The sequence below is a fragment of the Mobula hypostoma genome, chromosome 4 (genome assembly GCF_963921235.1).
Source record: "Mobula hypostoma chromosome 4, sMobHyp1.1, whole genome shotgun sequence".
NCBI lineage: Eukaryota > Metazoa > Chordata > Chondrichthyes > Myliobatiformes > Myliobatidae > Mobula > Mobula hypostoma.
Genome location: NC_086100.1, coordinates 69,071,872 through 69,088,018, shown reverse-complemented (window position 1 = coordinate 69,088,018; position 16,147 = coordinate 69,071,872). Strand labels below are relative to the sequence as shown.

Here is a 16,147-nt window from a genome sequence, read left to right as displayed (position 1 = left end):
ATTTTTCTGACCAAGTAAAGCTATGTTGAATACATGTGTGCATAATTTTTAGCAGTACTGCAGTAAATGAAACCCTGAGCCAAATTAATAATGGATTGAATTAGATTAGTTTTGTATCATTCAGAAATCTGAATATTCTGGAAAATAATTTCTTGGGCTTTGCTCTAGGGATGATGAGATATGGTCTTATGAGTGCTGTGTCTCCATCTAAATAGCCAAAGTATCAGAGGGAGTTACGTGAATGATCAAGGACTACTTGAATGGAGGACATCAGATCTGATTCTGTTTAAATCCTCACCAATGATTAGGTGCTTGGTTGCACTGAAGGATACCAACCAGGCAGGAACAGACAACCTGGCTGATCCCCAGGAAGAAAGTGGTCAATTGTATTAATCCATCTGAGATTATCTGGTTCATTTTAAACCCTGGCCTATCTGGCTTGGATTGCCCAGTTATAGTAAGCAATCGAGTTCATTGGTCAATAGTCCATAACAAGTGTACGTGTTTGTCTGCAGACACTGGTGCAATGGGATGGGGACAAGCTGGTCTGCGTTCAGAAGGGTGAGAAGCCCAACAGAGGCTGGAAGCACTGGATTGAGGGTGATGAACTGCACCTGGTAGGTCACACTGTGCCCTCATTTAAGCTGTGCCAGTAATGTGATTAATTATTATTTAAGTGAAATCTGGGATCTAATTGACAATAAAAGCTGATAATTTGATGAAATCTGTATGAATAATTGCTTTCATGTTAACGTCTCAAGCTTCTAGTTTGAGTATAGAACACAGCAGGGTGTCACAATGTGTTGTTGCCTGCATGTGTATGTAAAGAACGCAATGCTGCAGTTCTGCTTTCTGCTTCTTTTTTGATGCAGCCCCTCTATTTCATTAGTTAAGTAAGTGTTCATTGGGACTACGAATTTCATTTAGACTTGATTGCAGTTGACACAACAGTGGATCACTTGGCAAACATGGTTTCATCTGGAAACCCAACACCATATTCTAAGAACAGTGAAGAAACTTGTAATGTAAAATAAACAGCCCTGCTAGTTTTGCCTGGATACCTTTACCAACCATTCTTACCACCTTCTTACCAGCACCCTCTACTGCTTCATGTCAAACACTCGTAGAAGCTGAAGTGAATTTCTTCTGTGGCACAAGGGTGACTTTAATATAAAAATTCAGATTAATAGAATTAAACTGGTGTAATACATATTTCAGTCCAGCCATAACAGCTCTTTTGGATACTTTCTTTATTACATGTCACTAAAATGATAGTATAAGATCATTGTAATTTTAGCATTAATTGACATATCATTTGGTGGCTGTATGACAAATGAATGGGACACGTGGGCTATGAGAAGAATACAAGAATGATTTTTATCAAAGTATTTTACTGGAGGACAGCAGCCAAATTTGTTCTGCAGCTGGCTTATGTGCCCATAAATGGTGTGGCAATTGCTTGCAGATTTTAACTGTGGGATGGCATGGTGGGCTTTGATGTATTTATTAAAAGGGCTTGCAAGATGAGAATGGCCTGTGTCCATGGTAATGAAGTGGTAAGTGCGAAAGTGAAAAAAAACACTTCCTAACAAAAATCGGGCCGGGACTTAAAATATAAGTGGTAAATTTAGTTAATTTCCCACTGTACTATTTCAGCCTTACTCCAACACCACTTTTTCAACTGGCCAAACGAATTTTTCTGAGACTGAAGGAGTTCCGTTCTTTTAACCACATTGGACCCTAGTGATGGGGCCACAGACTGAATGGGGTAATCTCTGGCCAGGGTCATCAGTCCAAAAATGTCAGTGATTACTTTACATTTTTGAAGCAGTAGAGGCATTTCTTTAGTTCCCAGAAAGCAACTTTGCCTCGGCTGCTTAGAGTCGCACAAATCCAACTCATGACTCTTCTGAGCTCTTCTGATACTTTACCCCCCCACCCCACACTCCTAAATTTTGTTCCACCCAGTCTTCAACTAGAACTTCTTGTCTCCTTGTTTAGCCAATTTCCCAAACTGTGTGCTAAAACTAATTCTGCAAATTTTGTTTTGTAGGTTATACTTTATCTTTGGATTTTCCTCTACTTACTGTTCTCTCCTTAAGGAACATATTGCATTTGCACCAGAAGTCAAGACAATACCTTGCTCAGATGGAAATCTATCATGTGATATTAGAGGCTGTCTGGCATCATCAGAGCCAACCCTGGTCCTGTGAATTCGCTATTTTAGTCATGTGGAATAATTGTATTTTGATTTATTTTTCTTTCCTTGCAGGAACTAACGTGCAATGACCAGGTCTGCCATCAAGTTTTCAAGAGAAAGTGAACAGTTGAATGTGGACTTAAGTGGTTCTTATATGCGGCATTTCTATGCCCGGCATCACTGAATATGTGCTGTGGTATCACAATAAAAGTGTTTGTCCTTAGAGAATGAATAGTGATTTAAATTACAGTAAATGTATTTGTATTGCACATCATGTAGAATAAAAGCATTACATTAGGAACCTTCAATCTTTAGCTCCCAGTGGTTGTTTCCAAAGAGACAGCGTATTATCTTTAATGTTTTGCTGTCAATAATGCATCACCAAGACTCAGATTCATCCTTATTTGCCTAAGGCAAACACTTCTTTCTCTGGCTTTTCCTCAGAGGAAAGCTCCATCAGAACTCTCAGAGAGAAAAAAAAATCTTTTTTCTTTCAAGACAAGAGGGATTAAACATTACATAAGAGAACTCGGGAAGGAAAAGTCATTTTACGACTTCTGGATTTCTAATTTTATGCTGAGGTGGCATGATTATTAAACATTTAATACTAGGTAAGACGATTTGGCATTATAATAATTCACAACAAAAACAGTAAGTACAACCAATTGTTTTTCTTTCTGACCAGCTGGAAAAATAGCTAAGGAACATAGTCAATAAAACAAGAACTTTGCTTATTTTAAGCAGCTGGCTCTTAAGAAAGCAAGAAGGAGGGAAATAGAAGCAAAGGTCTCTGCACACATCCCTGCTCGTACCTAATGAAAGAATTCTGACATTGAATTTAAATTTTGCTCAGGCAAGTGGTGTGAGTCCAATTAAAGATGTGATGCTTTCTTCGCATTTTCCAGCTCTTATTTTATTAAGGAATTCTGAAGGAACAGGAAATCTGAAATAAATTGCTGGAAGTACTTAATTGATGAGGCAGTGATTTTAGAGGGAGAAGCAAAGTCAGAGGCTAGATCAGATGTAACGGAGCTTGCTGTCTGCTTCTGCCCCTTGTACCAGCTTCCTGCATAACAGTCTCTCAGTTCCAACCAGCACTCAGGAACTTCAGGAACATCATTCTTACTTTTACTGAACATGGTTCTCATCAAAAATATTTATATTAAAACAGGAAAGGCTGGAAAAGGTCAGCATAGGTATGGAATGAAAAGCAGAGCTAAGGTCTCATTTGAAATTCAAAAGCCTACAGATCCTGGAAATCTGAAATAAAAATAGAAAATAGCCACATGTCAGGCAGTATGTGTAGAGATAGAAACTGAGTTAAGATTTCAGATCAATGAACTTTCATTAGAAATGGAAACTGTTAGAGATCAAAAATAAAAATTAAGTTGCAGAAAGTGAGAGAAATGGAGAGAATGAAGGAAATGTCTGTGGCAAGGCTGAACACAAAGCACAGTTGGTGGCAGTGCCAGCTGAGACAGGGGTACTAAGGCTTCTTGATCACAATACAAAAAAAAATTGATCTCAAGTAAGTTTGTTCCACAAATCTGCAAAGCTGCAGGTCTTTGCTCACAGCCTTAGCTCTGTTAAAGGAGTATCAGAAAATTTTCGCATCCTGATTGTAGAAAAGAAACAACAGTCTACTGATTAATTTCTGAGTAGGTAGCAATGTGCTTGTAATGCATTTAATGCATTCTTCAGGGTCTCATTTGAGGGCTTTATGATCTGGTACATTTCTCTGCCCTTGAGGCCAATGAGTTATCCCCATGTGCATCTGTGCTGGTTTATTTTGCACTGTCAGCTCAATATACAATGTAAAGCTTACTCTCAACCAGCTTCATTATTTGCATCAGTACAAACAAGAGAAAATCTGCAGATACTGGAAATCCATGCAACATGCACAAAATGCTGGAGGAACTCAGCAGGCCAGGCAGGACCTTGGAAAAGAGGAAACAGTCGATGTTTTGGGCCGAGACCCTTCATCTGTCCTGATGAGGGATCTCGGCCCAAAACGTCAATATTTACTCTTTTCTACGGATACTGCCTAATGCTGAGTTCCTCAAACAGTTTACGTATTCGCATCACGTATTTGGCCAGAAACCTACTTACTCAGGCATCTTTATTTATTCCACAGTATAGCATTGCATAGTATTTTCCATCTTGCTTCTCTCTGGAGTCACAGTGGCTCACTTCTGAAGCTGAGGACTTTCTGGTCAGGAAGGCACACCTACAGCAGCTTCAGAGTTCACAGACTGGGAGGGGAAAGGTAGTTAGAAGCAGCGGGAAGGCAAATACCCTATGTTGCTAGTTGTGACTGTGAGTGAAGTCACCGGAGAGACACTGAAGCTGGTGGATATAGCAATCTTCATTCAGCTAACTAAGCAGCAGGCATTATACTCAAGATACTTTTAGAAGAATAGGCTGGCCTGACCCAACATTACTTGATATTTGTTTATATACTAAAGGTCAAAGGTAACAGCAGAACAATTCTACAGTTACAATATATCCACAATGCTTCCTTTGAATTAACTATAATTTAACAACACCTCCATCCTCACACCCACTTTCCAGACACCCTAGATTTAATGTTTATAAGCATTATCTCTCCAGCTGCATTCATGCATATCCAGACATCTCAAGTGAATGTGTGTTTCCTGGTGTGCAATCAACCCCAATCTACAGCTCCTGGAAGACCACTGTACATATCTGCATTTTAAATTCAATCTACAGTCCACATTCAGATCTGAAGACTGTTGCTGTTGAAATTAATAATTGTTATATACCACATCTTTAGAATATGCCCTAGTATTGTTCATTAGAAACAGAAGAGAGTCTGAAGATGTTGGAAATCTGGATCGACACAAGCAAAATGCTGGAGGGAATCAGCAGGTTAGGCAGCATCTGTGAAGGAATAGGAATGGAGAATGTTTCAGACCAAGACCTGAGTTCTCATGAAGTGCCTTGGCCTGAAATGTTGACTGGTCATGCCCCTCCATAGATGTTGCCTGACCTGCTGAGATCCTCCAGCACTTTATATGTGTTATATTGCTCACTGCTAATTTTTAATCTTTATACTCAGAAAAGTGCAACCATACCCAAGAATCTGACACTTTTAGTATATCAGCTGTTGTAGACCAACAACAATGAGAGAAAATTGGGAGTCAGAGATTCAATAATTAGGGGACAGATGGCATTTTTGTCACTTAGATGTGACTCTAGCATTTTCTGTTTCAATTTCAAATTTCAGCCCCTTCAGTTTATTAATTTCCCTTAACCTCTGAGAGAATGTTTCTTCTTATGAGAGGACCAGGAACTAGAGTGCATGGTCCCACCATAAGGAGGTACCGTTTAAAACTAAGAAGAACAACAATTTCTTACCTCAGAGGTTTGTGAGTCATTGGAACACTTTGTCTTGGAGTGCTGTGGATGCAGATTCCTCAGATATATTGAATGTTGGGATAGACAGGTTTCCAATATGTAAGCAAATCAAGGGTTAGGTGGGAAAGGCGGGAAATTTGATCTAAGAATGCCAGACCAGTCATGATCCTACTGAATAGTGGAGAAGGCTTGAGGGAATAGATGGTCTCTTCCTACGCGTATGGAATTCTGTATCTTCCTGGTCTACTAAAGCCAAACTACTTCCATACTTCATTGCTTCTTTTGAATATTGAATCTCTACTGTTATGTACCCCGTAACGGGTTAAAGAACAGCAGAAATGGAAAACACTTTGGAGTCTGGTATTGCTGTTAATTAATGCTCATTTATTAGTAACTACGCAATATAGTAATATTAATTCAGATATATCAAACAGGTTAGCAGTGATTATATATATAAGTGTGGAAATATATAAAAGCTAAGCTTCTTCAAGCTTAGGAGATAAATGGATACAGTCTTACGATGGTGGGTAAATGAAATCAGTTCAGTTCATGGTACTGAGTTGAGTAGTGATGGAGAGAGAGGTGTTGTGGTTGTCTGAGTAAGCTAATGCCGTCAATTCTTCCCGTTGTCCTCCGAAACTTCCAAGTTAGCCAAACTTAACCAACTTAGGAGCACCATCTTCAAGTGATAGTCTACCAACCCAGGCAAAGGTTAGATACACTGGTAGACTCCACAGGGTCGCTCTTTCACACACTAATAATCACAGATCGATACCTCATAATCGATCCTCAGTCCCACACTCGTGGGCACCTGAACAGGATAGTGGTAACTTCACCACACCTTAGTGCGTATGCATGTCTTGTGAACAAGCAATTACGTTAGTTTAAATACCCTTGTGCTGAACACCAGCTGTCCATCAAGTAGCTCCTCCCTTCTCTCTCTGTAGGAACTCAGAAGCTGGCAGTGTCCTTGCAGAAATCCCAAACAAACTGTGAGCAGTCCTTGCCCCTCTCTCTCTCAGCAACAAGTTGTTTGTGCTGTACAGCTGCATGCTCTCTCTCTCCCTTTTTAAAAGCACAGTCCATAATGAATAACTCAGGATATCATCACACTACTTTACTTTCAATCAAAGTTTCATTCTATTTTGATAATTAATTTCAATTAGTTAATCCCTTCTTTTTCTACAGTATTAAATTTAAAACATGCAAACGTCACTCCAGTCTTTAAGAAAGGAGGAAAGCAGCAGAAAGGAAATTATAGACAAGTTATCTTGACCTCAGTGGTTTGAAGATGTTAGAGTTAATAGTTATGGGGTGCTTGGTGACACAGGACAAGATAGTACAAAGTCAGTATGGTTTCTTCAAGGATAATCCTGCCTGACAAATATATTGGAATTCTGAGAGGAGATTACAGGTAGGATAGATAAAAGGGATGCAGTGGATGTTGTATATTTGGACTTTCAGAAGGCCTTTGACAAGGTGCCACACATGAGGCTGCTTACCAAACTAAGAGCCCATGGTATTACAGGAAAGTTACTAACATGGTTAGAGTATTGGCTGATTGGTAGGAGGCAGTAGGCGGGAATAAAAGGATCCTTTTCTGGTTGGCTGCTAGTGAGTAGTGGTGTTCCGCAGGGGTCGATGTTGGGACCACATCTTTTTATGCTGTATATAAATGATTTAGATGATGGATAGATGGCTTTTTTGCCAAGTTTGCAGATGACACAAAGATTGATGGAGGGGCAGGTCGTGTTGAGGAAACAGGTAGGATGCAGAAGGACTTAGACAGATTTGGAGAATGGGCAAGAAAGCAGCAAATGAAATACAATATTGGAAAAAGCATGCATGGTCATGCACTCTGGTAGTAAAAATAAATGTGCAGACTATTTTCTAAACAGGAGGAAAATCCAAAATTCTGAGATGCAAAGGGACTTGGGAGCCCTTGTGCAGAATACCCTAAAGGTTAACTTCAAGTTGATCGGCAGTGAAGAAGGCAAATGTCATGTTAGAACATAGAACATAGAACATAGAATAGTACAGCACATTACAGGCCCTTCGGCCCATGATGTTGTGCTGACCCTCAAACCCTGCCTCCCATATAACTACCGCCACCTTAAATTCCTCCATATACCTATCTAATAGTCTCTTAAACTTCACGAGTGTATCTGCCTCCACCACTGACTCAGGCAATGCATTCCATGCACCAACCACTCCCTGAGTGAAAAACCTTCCTCTAATATCCTCCTTGAACTTCCCACCCCTTACCTTAAAGCCACGTCCTCTTGTATTGAGCAGTGGTGCACTGGGGAAGAGGCGCTGGCTATCCACTCTGTTACGTACCCCGTAACTGGGTTGCCAAACCAGCAGAAATGGAACAAGTGTTGGAGTCTGTGATAACTAGGAACTAATGAAGTTTTATTAAAGAAATAAGTAATACAGTACACTAATCGCAAGGATATAAATGTAACAGGTTAGCAATGATAGTATACACATATACACAGAAATAGGGTAATAGGAATCAACCAAGCTCTATTGCAGTCTAGGGGTAAAGTGATCAGTCTTAAGTGAAGCAGAGTTCAGTTCAGTCTAGTGCAGTTCGAAGTAATCGCTGTTGTTGTACTGTCGGGGAGAGAGAGAGAGAGAGTGAGAGATGCAGTTGGTTTCAGGCAAACCTTTTCGATGCTTTCTGATCCAATGTTTCTCCATTACCTTACGTTATCTCTCTCATTAGCATCATCTGTCCTGCAGCTCTGCTTGGCATCACACATGACAACTCTATCTATTCCTCTTATTATCTTGTATACCTCTATCATATCTCCTTTCATTCTCCTTCTCTCCAAAGAGTAAAGCCCTAGCTCCCTTAATCTCTGATCATAATGCATACTCTCTAAACCAGGCAGCATCCTGGTAAATCTCCTTTGTACCCTTTCCAATGTTTCCACATCCTTCCTATAGTGAGGCAACCAGAACTGGACACAATACTCCAAGTGTGGCCTAACCAGAGTTTTATAGAGCTGCATCATTACATCGCGACTCTTAAACTCTATCCCTTGACTTATGAAAGCTAACACCCCATGAGCTTTCTTAACTACCCTATCTACCTGTGAAGCAACTTTGAGGGATCTGTGAACATGTGCCCTCAGATCCCTCTGCTCCTCCACACTACCAAGTATCCAGCCATTTACTTTGTACTCTGCCTTGGAGTTTGTCCTTCCAAAGTGTACCACCTCACACTTCTCCGGGTTGAACTCCATCTGCCACTTCTCAGCCCACTTCTGCATCCTATCAATGTCTCTCTGCAATCCTCGACAATCCTCTACTCTATCTACAACACCATCAACCTTTGTGTAGTCTGCAAACTTGCCAACCCACCTCTCTACCCCCACTTCCAGGTCGTTAATAAAAATCATGAAAAGTAGAGGTCCCAGAACAGATCCTTGTGGGACACCACTAGTCACAATCCTCCAATCTGAATGTACTCCCTCCACCATGACACTCTGCCTTCTGCAGGCAAGCCAATTCCGAATTCACCTGGCCAAATTTCCCTGGATCCCATGCCTTCTGACTTTCTGAATAAGCCTACCGTGTTGATCCTTGTCAAATACCTTACTAGAATCCATATAGATCACACCTACTGCACTGCCATCATCTATATGCCTGGTCACCTCCTCAAAGAACTCTATCAGGCTTGTTAGACATGATCTGCCCTTCACAAAGCCATGCTGACTATCCCTGATCAGACCATGTTTCTCTAAATTCCCATAGAGCCTATCTCTAAGAATCTTTTCCAACAGCTTTCCCACCATAGACGTAAAGTTCACTGGTCTGTAATTACCCGGATTATCCTTACCACCTTTTTTGAACAAGGAGACAACATTGGCCTCCCTCCAATCCTCCGGTACTATTCCCTTGGACAATGAGGACATAAAGATCCTAGCCAGAGGCTCAGCAATCTCTTCCCTCGCCTCATCGAGCAGCCTGGGGAATATTCCATCAGGCCCCTGGAACTTTTCTGTCCGAATGTATTTTAACAAATCCAACACCTCCTCTCCCTTAATATCAACATGCTCCAGAGAATCAACCTCACTCATATTGTCCTCACCATCATCAAGTTCCCTCTCATCGGTGAATATTGAACAGAAGTATTCATTGAGGACCTCGCTCACTTCCACAGCCTCCAGGCACATCTTACCACCTTTATCCCTAATCGGTCCTATCTTCACTCCTGTCATCCTTTTGTTCTTCACATAATTGAAGAATGCCTTGGGATTTTCCTTTACACTACTCACCAAGGCCTTCTCATGCCCCCTTCTTGCTCTCCTCAGCCCCTTCTTAAGCTTCTTTCTTACTACCCTATATTCCTCAATAGACCCATCTGATCCTGGCTTCCTAAACCTCATGTATGCTGCCTTCTTCCACCTGACTAGATTCTCCACCTCACTTGTCACCCATGGTTCCTTTACCCTACAATTCTTTATCTTCCTCACTGGGACAAATTTATCCCTAACATCCTGGAAAAGATCCCTAAACATTGACCATATGTCCATAGTACATTTCCCTGCAAAAACATCATTCCAATTCACACCCGCAAGTTCTAGCCTTATTGCCTCATAATTTGCCCTTCCCCAATTAAAAATTTTCCTGTCCTCTCTGATTCTATCCTTTTCCATGATAATGCTAAAGGCCAGGAGCAGTGGTCACTGTCCCCCAGATGCTCACCCACTGAGAGATCTGTGCCCTGACCTGGTTCATTACCTAGTACTAGATCTAGTATGGCATTCCCCCAGTCAGCCTGTCCACATACTGTGACAGGAATCCGTCCTGGACACACTTAACAAACTCTGCTCCATCTAAACCCTTGGAACTAATCAGGTGCCAATCAAAATCAGGGAAGTTAAAGTCACCCATGATAACAACCTTGTTATTTTTGCACCTTTCCAAAATCTGCCTCCCAATCTGCTCCTCTGTATCTCTGCTGCTACCAGAGGGTCTGTAGAATACCCCCAGTAGAGTAACTGCTCCCTTCCTGTTCCTGACTTCCACCCATACTGATTCAAAAGAGGATCCTGCTACATTACCCACCCTTTCTGTAGCTGTAATAGTATCCCTGACTAGTAATGCCACCCCTCCTCCCCTTTCTCCCCCCCCCCCATCCCTTTTAAAGCACTGAAGTCAGGAATACTGAGAATCCATTCCTGCCCTGCTGCCAGCCAAGTCTCTGTAATGGCCACTACATCATAATTCCATGTATGTATCCAAGCTCTCAGTTCATCACCTTTGTTCCTGATGCCTCTTGCATTGAGGTACACACACTTCAGCCCTTCTGCCTTACTACCTTTACACTGTTTATTCTGCTTCTCTTTCCTCAAAGCCTCTCTATATGTTAGATCTGGCTTTACTCCATGCACTTCTTTCACTGCTCTATCGCTCCGGGTCCCATCACCCTTGCAAATTAGTTTAAACCCTCCTGAACCATGCTAGCAAACCTACCTGCAAGGATATTGCTCCCCCTCGAGTTCAGGTGCAACGCATCCAATCTGTACAGGTCCCACCTTCCCCAGAAGAGATCCCAATGATCCAAAAATCTAAAACCCTGCCCGCTGCACCAACTCCTCAGCCACGCATTCAACTGCCATCTCCTCCAATTCTTGCCATCACTGTCACGTAGCACTGGCAGCAATCCTGAGAACGTCACCCTTGAGGTCCTGTTCTTCAGCCTTCTGCCTAGTTCCCGAAACTCACACTTCAGGACCTCATCCCTCTTCCTGCCTATGTCATTGGTACCAACATGTATCACGAGTTCTGGCTGCTTTCCCTCTTGTACCAGGACATCGTGCACCCGGCCAGAGACATCCCAGACCCTGGCACCCGGGAGGCAACAAACTATGCGAGTGTCCTTCTCACATCCACAAAATCTCCTGTCTGCTTCCCTGACTATAGAGTCTTCAATGATGACAGCTCTCCTCTTCTCCGTCCCACGCTTCTGCACCACCGGGTCAGAATCAGTGCCGGAGGCCCTGCCACCGTGGCTCACACCTGGTCGTTCGTCCCCACCAACAGTATCCAGGAAGGTGAACTTATTATTTAGGGGAATGGCTACAGGGGTGCTCTGCACTACCTGTCTGCTCGCCTTCGCTTCCCCCCTCTGACTGTCACCCAACGACCTGCTTCCGACAGCCTAGGTGTGACTACCTTCCTGTAGCTCTCATCTATGACTGCCTTATTCTCCCTTATGAGTGGAAGGTCATCCAGCTGCTGCTCCAGATTCCTTACATGGTCTTCCAGATCGCCCAGCCGTATGCACTTCTGGCAGATGTGACTCTGTGGGAGAGAGGCGTTCCCCCAAGACTACCACATCTCACAAGAGAGGCGCATCACCGTCTCAGGAGACATTGTAAAGACCATCTGCGAGCAAGCTTATCCTCCGTCTCTTCTCGTCGAAGCCTCTCAAGTCAAAGCCTCAAAGCTTCACTCCTTCACTGGCCCACTCACTCACTGGCCGCTTTCCACATTCATTTCAAGAGGTCTAGAATACAAGAGCAAAGATGTGATGCTGAGGCTTTATAAGGCACTGGTGAGGCCTCACCTTGAGTATTGTGAACAATTTTGGGCCCTTCATCTTAGAATAGATGTGCTGGCTTTGGAGAAGGTTCACAAGGATGATTCCAGGAATGAAAGGGTTACCATATGAGGAAAGTTTGATGGCTCTGTGTCTATACTTGCTGGAATTCAGAAGGACGAGGGGGAATCTTATTGAAACCTTTCAAATGTTGAAAGGCCTAGACAGAGTAGATGTGGAAAGGATGTTTTCCATTGTGGAGAAGTCTAGGGCAAGAGGGCACAGCCTCGGGTTAGAGGGGCGCCCTTTCAGAACAGAGATGCAGAAAAATTTCTTTAGCTAAAGTGTAGTGAATTTGTGGAATTTGTTGCCACATGCATTTGTGGAGGCCAGATCACTGGGCGTATTTAAGGCAGAGATTGATAGGTTCTTTATTGGACATGGTATTAAAGGTTACAGGGAGAAGGCCAGGAACTGGGATTGAGGAGGAGAAGAAAAAAAGATTAGCCATGATTGAGTGGCGGAGCAGACTCAATGGGCCAGATCACCTAATTCTGCTCCTGTGCCTTATGGTCTAAAACCGTATCTTTCCCAGTCAGTTCATTAACATTCTCACCTAGGATTCGATCTCATGTTCATACCAAGAATTCATCCCTGCATCATTAGAATGAGCTTGACTTGGCTAGTTTATTGGTGAATTAAGGTCTCTCATGATTATGACATTATCCCATTACATGATATTTATATTGTGTCCTGCATCATAATTACCATTAAGGAACCCATAGACAACTCCTCACAAAGTTTTCTGCTCCATACTCTCTCTTACCTCCATCACATCAACCACAGTACAATTCTATATCCTTTTCTGATATTCCAAGACCCTTACTATATCATCTTGATGCAATTCCTTCATTAAAAGGTCTCTAGTACATTACCTCCTCATCCATTTTTTGCCTGTATTGCTTAAATATGTAATCTTAGAACATTTGGTCCCCAGATTTGGTCACACTACAGCCACATTTCTCTAAAAGCAAGTAGATCATAACCATTTATAGCCCTTTATGTCACTTTTCCATCACATTCTTGCACTAACTGTGAACATTTTGACATACATATAGTGCCTTTAAATGTAGCCTGTTAACATTTTTCCGTGATCTATTCCTATTTACTATTTATTTTGTTTCCACTGGCGACCTGCCAAATGTTTCTAGCATTTTTTTCTACATGATGTATGGCTCCCTTGGTTTCATCTCATCTATTTCCCGTAGCCTTTCTCTCCCTCTCCTAGGCAGAGCAAAGATTACTTTTTCAAGTTCCCACCTTCTATTCCCCAGGCCGCCTACCCTTGCCCCTAATTTGGATGTCCCTTTGGAAGCCGGAAAATATTTGAAGTAAACACAGGAAATTAGAACAAACATTATTTAAGAGTTTCGTAGCAGAGATAGACAGAAGTTAGTGATTGCAGGATAGGCTTTCAGGGAAGAGAGAGTTCAGATACGAAGTAAGTAAACTTCTTCAACAAGTAAAAGCAAATGTCTAAAGTTTAGATCATAAAACGTAGGAGCAAAATTCGGTCATTCGTCCCATCAAATTTGCTCCTCCATTTGATTATGGCTAATTTGTTTTTCCTTCTCAACCCTATTCTCCTCATAACCTTTGACATCCTTACTAATCAAGAACTTATCAACCCCCACTTTAAGGAAACCTAATGATATCCCGTTCGGCCTTCTGTGGCAATGAATTCCACAGATTCACCACCTTCTAGCTAAATATATTCCTCCTCATCTCTGTTCTAAAGCAACAACCTTTTATTCTGAGGCTAGGCCCACTGGCTCTAGACTCTCCCACTACTGGAAGTATCTTGTCCACATCCACTCTGCCCAAGTGTATCATATTTAGTAGGTTTCAATCCTGTTAAGCCTAGAAACATCAAATAATCCTTATATGTGAAACACTCCGGTTCTGTCGGCTGCATAAGTCTAGGGAAGACAATCTCTGGGCCTGCCAAACATGTGAGATTGAGGTGAGGTTGGCTAGATGCTGTGTGATTTGTTCCCCTGTTACAAATCAGTACCATGAAATAGCAGACACCACACCATACACAGTACACTATACACAATTACACGACTTACATCTATAATTATTAATTTGTCTAGAGAATTTGTAAAGAAAAAGTAAAAAAAGAAAAGGGCCCATTTTAATGAAACAGTCTAATGTACACAAGTTGGAGCTCACAGTTTTCCCTTCGCCGATCCTCCTTCGATCTCCCTGGCCTTCGTCGGATAATGGCACCACTCCAGGTTGAGTACTACGACCTCTCCCTCTGGCAGCTTCTCCCTTCATCTCCCACCAAAGACGCAGATCACCCCAGTGTCAGGAACACAGCACGAAATATACTCCCCTCATTGGATGGCTCACATTCCAAAGCACCCGTTATCTCTAACCATAATCCAAACATTGCTTCTGCAGAAAAATAATCACATTAGCAGTGAAACCTTTCCCAGGGTGTTACATACGTTAACCCTCTCATCTCTAGCATCATTCTCATAAACTTTGTCTTGTCCCTCTTCAAAGCCAGCACATCCTTCTTCAGATATGGGTTTCAAAACTGCTCTCAATATTCCAACTCTGCACCGCTGATTTCATAACTCTCTCTCTATTTATAAAATACAGTAATTTCTGCCTCTGTTGCTTCTACCATGGTACGTGACCATTTACTTTCCTACACTATACTCTATCCGCCACTTCTCCGGCCATTTTCCCAAACTACCCAAGTCCTTCCGCAGACTCCCTGATTCCTCAATACTACCTGCCCCTCCAAATATCTTTGTACTACCTGAAGCCATCGGTTTTGTCACCCAAATCATTAACATATAACATGAAAGGTAGTGGTCCCAACACGGATCCTCATGGAAAACCATTAGTTATTGGAAGACAAGTGAAAAGCCCCCATTCATTGCCTTCTGTCCATCAGCCAATCTTCAGTCTATGATACTACCTTTCCCTTAATACCATGGGCTTCTATCTTGTTTAGTAGTTAATGTGAGGCCAAAGGACTTCTGAAAATACAAGTAAACTACATCCACTGACACTTCTTTGTCTGACATGCTTGCTACATCTTGAAAGAATTCCAACAGATATGTCAGACAAGATTCCCTTGAAGGAAGCCAAGCTGACTTCAAAATATTTTACCTTGTGCCTCCAGGTGCCCCAAAACTGGACTGTAAAATATAACCAACTACTAAATTGGGTTAACTTACCTATAAATTCTTGTCTTTCACATCTTGCCCTTCTTAAAGAGTGGATTAATATTTATGATTTTTCCAGTCCTCTGGAAACATTCTGGAATTTAGTGACTCTTGAAAGATCACGACTGACACCTCCACAATCTCTCAGTTACTCTTTCAGAACCCTGCATTTGTGATCCATCTGGTACAGGTGACTTATCGACTTATCCAGCTTCAGACCTTCTAGCTTCCCAAGGACCTTCCCCTCACTAGCAACCACTACAATCATTTCTGATCTTGCTCTCTTGAATTTCTGGTATACTGCTAGTGTATTCCACAGTTAAGACTAATCCAAAATACTTATTTAGTCCAACCGCCATTTCATTATTTCCCATTACTACCTCTCCAGCATTATTTTCAAGCATTCGGAGAGGTAAGGAACAAATGTACTGCTGTTTATTTTGCCTGTAAGTCATCTCCCCAGAATGCCCTTTCACATTACATTCAGTACATAACATACAAGGAAACTCAACAGTAATCCGTAAGGGTCAAAATATGCATGAGTACATAACATATCCCTCCCCTTTATTTTAAAATATTTTCCCCATTCCCATACACAGACGAGCTGCTGAACTCTTAACATTCAATAGAGTAATTATCAAACTCAACCAACAACAAAAATAATTTTTCTAAGCTACGGAGAGGGAGGTAGACTGCCTCTATTCCCACACAAAACCCTAGGATTCATTCTGCTCCATGTTCCTGTGAGGCTATCTCTGGGTG

At 41.9% G+C, this 16,147-nt stretch overlaps 1 protein-coding gene across 1 annotated transcript in view; it reads left to right on the top strand.

Annotated features, from left to right (window-relative positions):
* LOC134345371 (retinol-binding protein 2-like) overlaps positions 1–2,518 on the top strand; it is a 39,081-nt gene extending 36,563 nt beyond the window's left edge. Inside the window, exons 3-4 of the mRNA XM_063045918.1 lie at positions 516–617; positions 2,273–2,518. Coding sequence (XP_062901988.1) covers positions 516–617; positions 2,273–2,323 — 153 coding nt within the window. The 3' untranslated portion in view covers positions 2,324–2,518. The remainder of the gene's footprint in view (positions 1–515; positions 618–2,272) is intronic.
* Positions 2,519–16,147: the final 13,629 nt, after the last annotated feature.